This window comes from Apium graveolens, chromosome 10, assembly GCF_009905375.1.
Source record: "Apium graveolens cultivar Ventura chromosome 10, ASM990537v1, whole genome shotgun sequence".
In the NCBI taxonomy this organism is placed as follows: Eukaryota; Viridiplantae; Streptophyta; class Magnoliopsida; order Apiales; family Apiaceae; genus Apium; species Apium graveolens.
In genome coordinates this window covers 174,039,391-174,049,478 of record NC_133656.1, presented here as the reverse complement: position 1 = coordinate 174,049,478, position 10,088 = coordinate 174,039,391, and the positions used below count along the sequence as shown (strand labels likewise).

The following is a 10,088-nucleotide window of genomic DNA, read 5'->3' as shown; positions in this document are numbered from 1 at the left end:
TCCCTATATTAATAATAGTAAATTTTTCGTAATTTGAATCATATTTAGTTTTATTTAGAGTTATATTATTGGAGATCAAATGATTGAAATACTAATTTTTAGCACTTAAATATCAAAATAATTTGAAAAGTCGGCCAAATTGACCTAAAAATTAAATTTGAATCGCTGACTCGTAAAATAATGAGTTAAATATATGGCGCCCTAGGATGAGGTTCTTCTTGATCCGCCACAGGTTCTCGGACAAAAGATAAATCCTGTACCCATTTCAGTTATGTCATGGCGCTTGTGATTTGTATAGTTATAACTTATGATAAGTAAGATTTATAAAGTTTGTACGATGAGTTGATTTGCAGTGCAGCATAATTAGTTATAAGGAAATGGATTAGAATCTGGTTGGATAAGAGTTCCGATGAGTGTTCTGCTTGTTTACAAGGAGATGTTTTTAGTAATAATGTTGAGGTCCCGTTCTTAAATGAGCACACACAGAGTTTGAATTCAATATTTTAATAATCGAGCACCATATGAACTCAGTGAAATACTCAAAAATTTGCAATAAATTCAGTGGAAGCTACGTTACATGAATAAATTCGCCAACTCGATCATTAAATAACAAAATCATGATATATTTTACTTAAAACCCAATTATTAAATTTGCCGCCGTATTATAAATTTGGCAGTCCACGACAAATTATAAAAAAGTTTTTGTAGCCAATAATTTTAATATTTTTTCATATTTTTAAAGAGATTTGTATAGAGTTTTGTAGTGTTTGAATAAATGTCCAAAATAGTAATAGAAAATAGTAATAAAGGGTATGGAAATGAGAGATTTCAAAAGTGGTAGGGAATGATAGGGAACTCATGAATTGGGAATGACATGATTTAGATTTCAATTCTCGTAAACATACATAAGACTATTGCCAAAACAACCCCGTCCAACTTAAAATCAGAATGATGAGCAAAAATAATACAAAATATATATACACACATATATGATATGAGGGTTGAGACAAGACACTACTAGCTAGCATATCTCCATAATAGATTTATATATATAATGAGGTGAGATACAATGTTGTTGGTGTTACTGTTGGTTTCTTCAATTTTGGCCCCATTATATCTTAACCAGATTCCCTTTCATACCCTCTTGGCCAATACTTGTTTCCTTGTTTGTTTAAATCTTTTATTCTCTATGTTAACTAGATTCCCCAACATACCCTTCCGGTCTACACCATTTTACAGACCTAGGTTTCCTTGTTGAATGTTTTATCTTTTCATATATAGCAACTTCAAAAAAATAACATATAAAATCTCTTATCAATCTACTTTGTTGATGAACCATCATGTCTTGGCACACCTAAGCCATAATTGTCACATCTGCTTTCTTCAATGCATTATCATGTCTCTTGTAATCTCTTGGCAAAAAAGACATGTTATGTTCCCTTTATATGCACTTCGATTTTTGTGACATTGTGTTGTTTGTGTTAGTAGAAACATGCATGTTAATTGCGTTATTAGGATTTGATTGTTGTTTTTTATTTAAGGTTAAGTATGTGGTGTAAAGAGGGATATAAAGGTGGTGGCCCGGAGGATAGGAGAGTCTTGACATAAAGAAAAAGTGATGATGAGGAGTCAAGAGCCTCGTTCCACCTCTTCTTGTTCTGCTTGTAAGCTGTTGAAGAGGAGATGTGTTCCCAATTGTTTGTTCGCGCCCTACTTCCCTTCCGACGAGCCTAAGAAGTTCGTTAAGGTTCATAAAGTGTTTGGAGCTAGCAATGTGAGCAAGATTTTGAATGAGGTTGTCAAGGAGCAGAGGGAGGATGCTGTCAACACGCTTGTTTTCGAGGCGGAAGCCAGGCTTAAGGACCCGGTTTACGGATGCATTGGGGAGATTGCGTCGTTGCAAGGGAAGATGGCTCAGCTTCAACATGATCTTGCTGTTGCAAAAGCTCGTCTCGCGCGCTGTGCTGTCGTCAAGGCCTCCACTTCTTTGTTGCCCTTTGATGATCAGCTAGACGTGCTTCCTTTCAATCCCATATATGATGGATTCTTCGACCAGCAAGTCTTCGGCACGGATCAAACTGCAGGCATCATCAGTGGGTTTAGTGAACCTCCGTATCTGTTATGATCTCTACGTGATCGATCACTATATATATATTGAAGACCCGGGTCACAGTGACTTCAGCAATGGGTTAATGAAGCTATCTTTCTGTTACGATCTCTCTCTCGTTGATCTCTAAATATCTCTTTATAAGATTGCATTATAGCAGTTCAAACATAAATATGCAAGTCCTGTTTATGATTTCCAAGGCAACAGCTCGTGTATTCGAGAATAAGTTGATTATATTATGGATTAGCAACTACGATTCCTCTCACGCTACATTAAAAATAGAAATCGGGACGTGTCTACTACAGTTTATAAAACATCACATGTTGTACAAGTTCTTAATCAAATACCAAGTCAATCCTGAAATAAACCGAATGTTAAGATAAAAACTAAAAAATATTCCTTCAAAATTCAAACTATGCCGTGCAATCTCATTTGAAATGAGATGTAATCCTATCATTTTGGTGGCAAAGTCTCTTGACAACATCAGTGTAGAACAATGTAGTGGAATCAATATTATCTGCAATTTGTAATGATAGATAATAATCACAAAGAAGACTAAATACTCAAACCTAACAAAATAAAGGTTTCATGTTACAATCAGAACATAGAGTACAACATTTTGAGAGCAAATTAACTTATCATGTACAACACCACAAATTACAAATCTGTAATATCAGTCTTTCATTCCACAAACTACTACATCATGACAGAAGTGCATAGCAATGTCAAGAGAAGGTCGCTACAAGGGGTGTTTAGCAAAGCATCCATTTCACTCCGTTCCCTGCCTCCACGTACTTGATATAGTCTATAATTTCTTTCCTGAGGAGAGAGAGATCAGCAACATTATATACTTGCATCAAATTGAGACAAATGTTCACTAAAAGGTTTTTTTATGTAATAAACATGTAGGTGTACAAAGCAGGTACTAACTAATTCAAAAATCACCAACGAAGTCATGTATAACCAATGATAATCATAAAACATTTCAACTTGGGGGATGCTTATGCATCTGGTAATTACTCTTTGTTAGACATGTGGTAAAACAGCTCCTAGTAAAAAAATCTTTTTGAATACGTTTATTAAAATCTCGAAAACATGTCAAACTTGCATTCTAGTAGTACTTCAGATACCAAAATTACAAATAATTTAGTTAAAGGTTTTTTGTACTGCCATTAAACAAATCCAGCTCTCTCTCTATATGGAGAGAAACAGCTAACCAGGAAATACTAGTGATCGGATATGAATACTACAGTTACGAACATTTAGGCGTATCCTACCAAATAAACAGTATAAATGTGTCACATGTTGATCTTAAAAAACTCATCACAACCTCCTTTTATACCTAAAGAACCTTGCTAGTAGAGATTTAAAGAGTCTTTCCTAGCTTCCAAATAAGGAGATCACTCATACAAAATGGGACAGTGTTGTCACATTAAAATCATACTTCATTGTCATCCCATCAGTTCAATCAAGAACTACTACCTTTAAAGAAATTACAGAACACGAATGATTTGTTAATATGCCAAAATTTCACAACTAGGAGTTTTTAATATGTCAAACAGAGAGTAACAACATATCAACGGAACTCCGAATTTAATAGACATATAGCTTCCAGATATAAAATTCACCTTACTTCTATATATACTACAAAGACAGGACTCGCCAGATGCAAACTGGACACGACCAAATCATTCTCCCAATACAGTAATTTGCATTATTGGAACTTGAAAGCTGGATGACGGGATTGATGTATAAAACTTAAAATCTACTCAATAACACCTTGGCATAGCAATACATCATTAGAAAGAGCCTCAGAAAAGAATATTTTATAAAAAAACTATCAACCTAAGTCCTATAATCCCAAGATATTTAACTCATCTGAACTCAACTATCATGATTCACAGCTCAGCTTAATACGGCTCCTGGACCTGGACAATCTAAATAGCGTAAAAATAATAATAATCTTGAAAGAGGGTGTGTAGTAGTGCGGGAAACCACCAACAAGTCCAAATCATATGGTCAACAAACCAATTTGATTGACAATCATATGCCTATAAGTTATCACAGTATTTATTAAGGCAGACATGATGGGAAGTGGCACTAAAATAATATCAATCAAAAGCCTTCTTTAAGTTGGGTTACTTGATTAAACAAGGGAATCTGTGATAGTAATACTGCATTTCTATGAATTTATATAAAGTTCTAGCTCGGTCTGAAAGAGACAAACGGACTTCATCAAAAACAACAAACTTAGCTAAAAAGTAAAACTGTAGCTAACAGCCTAGACCTGTGAGATTCTGAAGAAGATAAAAGTACTTTAACAATTTTTATCAGGTATGCCTATTTGCATTCTCTGTTTCACAAACAACGCTTACTCGCACACTGAAAAGGCCTCCCACTGAGTATCTCTCGACACTTTTTATTCAGAACAAATGCACACCATGTACAACTTCTCCCCTTGACTTATATGTCACAATATAAATATTGCTAGTCAATTGAGATTTTAAATGCTAATTTCTAGAGCAATGTTTACTCTTGTTGCTTATTTTCATTACCAACTTATTCTGAAAGGATTACGATACTGAATTTTTTTTTTTGATTTCAAATTTTAAGAATCAACTTTTTGATGCCTCTTGACCAAGGGTATATATGCCATTGTTAAATTTAAAGCACGTTTGGCCTCTTGACTACCTCGTAACCAACAAATTCAACTTTTGAAATAATTAAAAAGACCATAGTCCATCTAAATGTTTCCATATTGATCTAAGTTGCAATAATTGATCCAAATTATCCAATTGTTCGAGCCTAAATTTTTATTATAACATTATCTAGTGTTAACAAGTCATTATACAACATTCGGAAACAGGATATATATAAAAAGAGGCAGGAGAAGAACCAAGGACATATCACAACCTAGGCGGCTAGTCCTCTACTTCCTTCAAGGGATTTAAGACTGATGCAATAGGAAACTATGAAGCAGGGATATGGCTGCAGGAGAACGGGGATTCAACAAATCCAAAACCATGGGGATTCGGTTGGGGGGGTTTACGGAAATTATAAATATTATAAAAATATATAGTATATACAATGGTTAGAAACATAAACTTGATAATTAATATCCATAATCTGCCTAAAATAAATACATAATAAAGCACTGATAATTATCTAATTAACTACAAACTATTAGAAGTACACAAACAGGCTAAATTAGGAAAAAAATAAATTTAAATTTTTGTTTTAATTGAATACGAAAGGCGACTCAGTACAATTAAATCTCACACACGCACACAAACAGGCTAAATTAGGAAAAAAATAAATTTAAATTCTTGTTTTAATTGAATACGAAAGGCGAGTCAGTACAATTAAATCTCACACACGCACACACACCACACACGCACGCACGCCCGCCCACACACACATATAAACAAATACATGTATTATCTACTAACAACAGATATACATGTATCGTCACATCGTTGCATACACACACACACCGGAAAACTGGAGAACAGGAGAACAGATGCTTAGCGGAGAAGAGAAACGAGCAGACACCGGCAACGAGGTTGAACGGCGAGAATTCATCTCCCTCTCTATTTTTCAATGAGCTTGAAATGAAAATTAGGGTTCAGATGGTAAGTCCCACTCATTTAATTCTTTTTTACTTCACTTCATATTACCGATTCTTCCCACACCCCCTAATCCTTACAATAAATTACGGAGATGCATCTAGTGGCAAACTCAGTCGCACTAAGGAAGTATCCCGAACATAGTTTGGCACCCCATAGGCAATCCCTACTTTTTAGGTGGGAACTGATGGTAAATTTTAAGACTGAGAAAAGAGCGAGGATGATACTTACAAGGTCTGATCTGCATCTAAATAACCAGACAAAAATTGTATTAACATGTGAACAATAAACAAGTTTTAACAAATTTTTTCATCCAAAAGAATCTTGTTCCCAACAGCATCGCCCATGTCATAATAATCTGAATTCCATCATAGTCAGCTCACTTTAAGATATAAATGTGCTTAGCCATGTGGTTTGTAGTACAGCTGAGTACACTGTTTAGGGGATATTCTCATCAGGTAGTCACCTTCGACAATGTCAATTTGTTACAAAATTATGCTTGGATTGGTGACATGTTAAAGGTTTAAGGCTTCATTAATAGATGTAATTGTGTATTTACTCTGTCTTAAGTGAAATTTTTTAGTATTACAGTCTTTCCCCTTCCTTGCAAGAACTCTAGCTTTACTCCGACTACACACACCTATGAGATTATTTCCTTGCAGGAACTCCAGCTTAACTCTAACTACAAACACCTACGAGATAATTTTAAGAGCTTGTGGGGTTTGCAATGCATAGATCTTCATTAGGATGGCATGCTTTTAAAAACATCCTTTGGTATATATATTGTGTATGCTTTCAAATTCAAACGTCAAAGGTTTCTATAAAGAAACTTTATAGAGATTACAACAAATTCTCTTACTAGAAAATTAAAACAAAAAAATCATATGGTAGTATATATGAGATATATATAAATTTTTGAATACTACTCTTTAAAATAGGCAAAGAGTTTGATTTGAGGTGTTATTTACTATATCCAAAAAAAATGGATAGAAGAAAACATATATGTATATGAAAATGAAATTATGAAAGTAACAATTCGTAATTGGACAAAAAGTATATATGATCACCTGAGGTTTTGAACTTAAATACAAAGAATGAGAGGTAAATTTAGACGAGAAATCGTAAACTAAAAAGTGCAAATTCTAAAATAGTTGAGTTAGCCTAAACCATTTTTAAAAGTAGACCGATGCAATTACTCTTAGTATGAGGAAGCAAATTAATATAAGTGCAAGAAAAGAATGTCCCTTCTCTTCTATAACAGGAACCAAAATCTTTGATATGAAACATCACATATCAACATATACCTAGTGTTTTTCTCTTCGAAGAAAAAACGGAATATGTACCCTTCTGTTATACAACAGGTGACAAGAACCTAAGTTTTCAATATGAAACTGATAACCACGCCATATACCCGATTCCAAGATGTGTACATGCTTCTAAGTCTACCATCCTAGTTCCTACTAAAACATTCATAAAAAAAAAAGAAGCGCATACTTTGTTGCAGATTATTGACAAGCAACAACAGAATAAAATCTGCTTTCAAGTAAACCACAAAAATAGATTCGCAAAGGAATATTCATGCTATAACATTACCATAAAAGGAAGGTCATAATCTTTACTTCTATATGTTTTAAGACTTGAGAGATATGAACATATAACAAACACCAAGTTAATCATCAAGCAAACTAGTACTAAAAAGCCAATCTCGGTACTATCTCACACACACAAAAAGAGCATAATTGTACTATATTACCACATTAATCAATTGCTATAAATGCAAAACAGCAAATAATTTACTAAAAGTGTCAAGATTTTACCTCGATTAGACCCGTCAATTTGACTCCTCCTCATCTTCTCAAGCTCAAGCTGCGTATCCATAAACATATTCATCCTCTGCACCTCCAAATCCTTAGTAAACTCCATCCGCTGCTTCTCCAATTCCATCATCTGTTGCTGCTTAGAGCTCTCAATCCTCTCGTAAATCTCCCCAAACCTAAGAATTGCTCTCGCCAGCTCCTTATACGCACTCTCCTCTGTAAAATCCACAAAATCCATTCTCGTCTTCCTACCGCCACTAAACGCCACATCCTCATCCTCCTCAACCTCCTCTCTACCTCCACCAAACTCCTCACTCTCATCCGAACCACTCGAATCATCCATCCTCATCCTCGTATTAATTGAAAACCCTGCCATCTCTTTAGCTTTCGCCTTCGCCAACACCGAGCTCCTTTTCGACTTTTTTACACCAACACTAACCGAACTCGGTCCAATCAACTCATCTAACCTATAAAAAAACGGCCATTTCGACGGCGCCGTCTTCAATTTCTCAACTTTATACTTCTTCTTCAAAGTATCAATCCGGTTCTTACACTGAATATCGGTTCGCGGCGGTTTAATTCCGGTCCGATGAACATTAACGGCGTCAGCGACTTGTCTCCAGTCTTTTTGACGGAGATTACCGCGATTGAGATGCACGTAACGCTCACCCCAAGCTTCGATGAGAGTTTCGGTAGCAGCTTCGCTCCAACAATCGTCGCGGCCGCCGCGCGTGGGAGCGACTATGATTTGTTTATCCATGGAGAAAAGGGGAAGAGATCTGACGTGGCGGAGTTGCTAAAGTGCGCCGGGGTGTAGGATAAGAAAGAGAATAAGAGAGAAGAGAGGAAGAGAGAGGGGTGAAAAACTGGCCGTGCATTTGGTTGACCGGAAGGGGGTAACGGTCAGGTAAGTTTGACGGACTGAGTTAATTTCTCGGTAGTCGACAATTTTACCTTTTTTTACCCTTCCTTACCCATTTTACTGTTTTACTGTTCTTATCTCCCCTTTTCTAACATTTCGAGTTTTATATTAAAAATCTAACCCGAATTTTTTCCCAAAATATTTTACGAAGACCGGACAATTGAAGTGTTTTAATTTGTGCGCTTATATGTACGTTCGAGATTATAAATTATGAAAAATTAAAAAATATACATGTTACATCTAAATATTTACGAATTATTTTGCTAGCTAATTCAGATATCTCGTATTTTCCTAAAAAAATCTAATTTTATTTTTATTTGATTCAGCTTAGGTGATTTTTGTTAACTTTTTAAAAAAATAATAGGTTTGCATTCAATTAAGAAGATAACATACAAGTAAAAATACAGTATGGGGAATTGTTTCATCCATAGACAAATTTCAGTGAAAAAATGGAGGTCGTAACTATTGTATGTGATATCCTATCAAAATTTCTACTAGTATAATTGAAATGACATAAATTAAACAATTTAATAACATTCAAAATGTCACAAACTACCACTTGTTTGATCGTTTTTGTGATAATTTTTTACATTAAAAGATCAACTAGGTTGAGACAATCTGTTTCAACTTTAAATGATGCATGCATCATAAACAAGTTTAAGTCCACATCTTGGGAGATAGGTGTCATAAAATCATGCTTTCTTTACATTGAAGTACCATGTGCATTATGGTTTCATAGTTTTCTCTGCACATTGGGCACAACCTGCCAATAGGTATACCACGATCTGCAAGACTATTGTGCAAGACTTGCATGTACTATAACAAGAATAAGTCACATTGTGTGGCGCCCTCCAAAACCGGGTCAGAAGTTTGGGGTCCACACACACACACCTTATTTATAACCTGCTTATAACAATAATAAAGATAATAATAATAATACGCAGTGACCCTACTTACCAACTATCACGGACCGCAACAGGTTAAAGTATACACACAAGCCAAACACACACTTATATTACAAACCATCCAAATCCCAACTATTCAAACTCAGAACTGAGTATTAAACATTATTACAAACTTTTACAAGCTTAAATTATTCCAAAAGATGCCTACTAGCTTAACTCGATCAACCTGAACCCCTAGCTCTCGCGCTGGACTGGGGATCCTCGCTACCAACTGGTTCCTTCTTAACTGGAAAAGAACATAAACAAAATCGCACGAATGAGCTAACTAGCTCAGCAAGTCTCAATGACAAGACTGAGAATAATGATCATCAAGTGAAAAGGGTTATGATATCAAGTGAACAATGAATTATAATTTAGAATTGGATATTATATTTTCATTTTAAAAACCAAGGTTAGGCTGCTGATCAGTCACACACTAACTCCGAGCAAAGCACACAACACTGCTTAAACTACTGGATCCAAGGCACACATTGGCCTAACTTGACCATTAATATGGTCTGACCACGAATCTGGTCCACAATTTTATAAAAACAATTCAATTCTAACATAATAACAGAATAAACAATGTAAAGTAATAAACAGAATCATAAACAACATTGGATGTTCCATAAGGAAATGGTTTCAATCTTTACAAGGGATCAGTATGGCAAT

At 35.1% G+C, this 10,088-nt stretch overlaps 2 protein-coding genes across 2 annotated transcripts; one reads left to right on the top strand and one right to left on the bottom strand.

Annotated features, from left to right (window-relative positions):
• The first annotated feature begins 1,440 nt into the window (after window positions 1-1,440).
• Window positions 1,441-2,360, top strand: LOC141692436 (LOB domain-containing protein 21-like). Its single transcript, XM_074497277.1, has one exon. The coding sequence runs from the start codon at window positions 1,619-1,621 to the stop codon at window positions 2,123-2,125; it is 507 nt and encodes a 168-aa protein (XP_074353378.1). The 5' UTR covers window positions 1,441-1,618; the 3' UTR covers window positions 2,126-2,360.
• Window positions 2,361-2,637: 277 nt separating this feature from the next.
• LOC141692435 (trihelix transcription factor ENAP2) lies at window positions 2,638-8,483 on the bottom strand. The gene is made up of 2 exons (XM_074497276.1): window positions 7,551-8,483; window positions 2,638-2,926 (listed from the first exon to the last, which is right to left on the bottom strand). The coding sequence occupies exons 1-2, from the start codon at window positions 8,308-8,310 to the stop codon at window positions 2,913-2,915; spliced, it is 774 nt and encodes a 257-aa protein (XP_074353377.1). The 5' UTR covers window positions 8,311-8,483; the 3' UTR covers window positions 2,638-2,912.
• Window positions 8,484-10,088: the final 1,605 nt, after the last annotated feature.

What these genes read in the sequence shown, in the direction of transcription:
- LOC141692435 (XM_074497276.1), bottom strand. Translation starts at nt 8,310, where the DNA reads ATGGATAAACAAATCATAGTCGCTCCCACGCGCGGCGGCCGCGACGAT.
- LOC141692436 (XM_074497277.1), top strand. Translation starts at nt 1,619, where the DNA reads ATGATGAGGAGTCAAGAGCCTCGTTCCACCTCTTCTTGTTCTGCTTGT.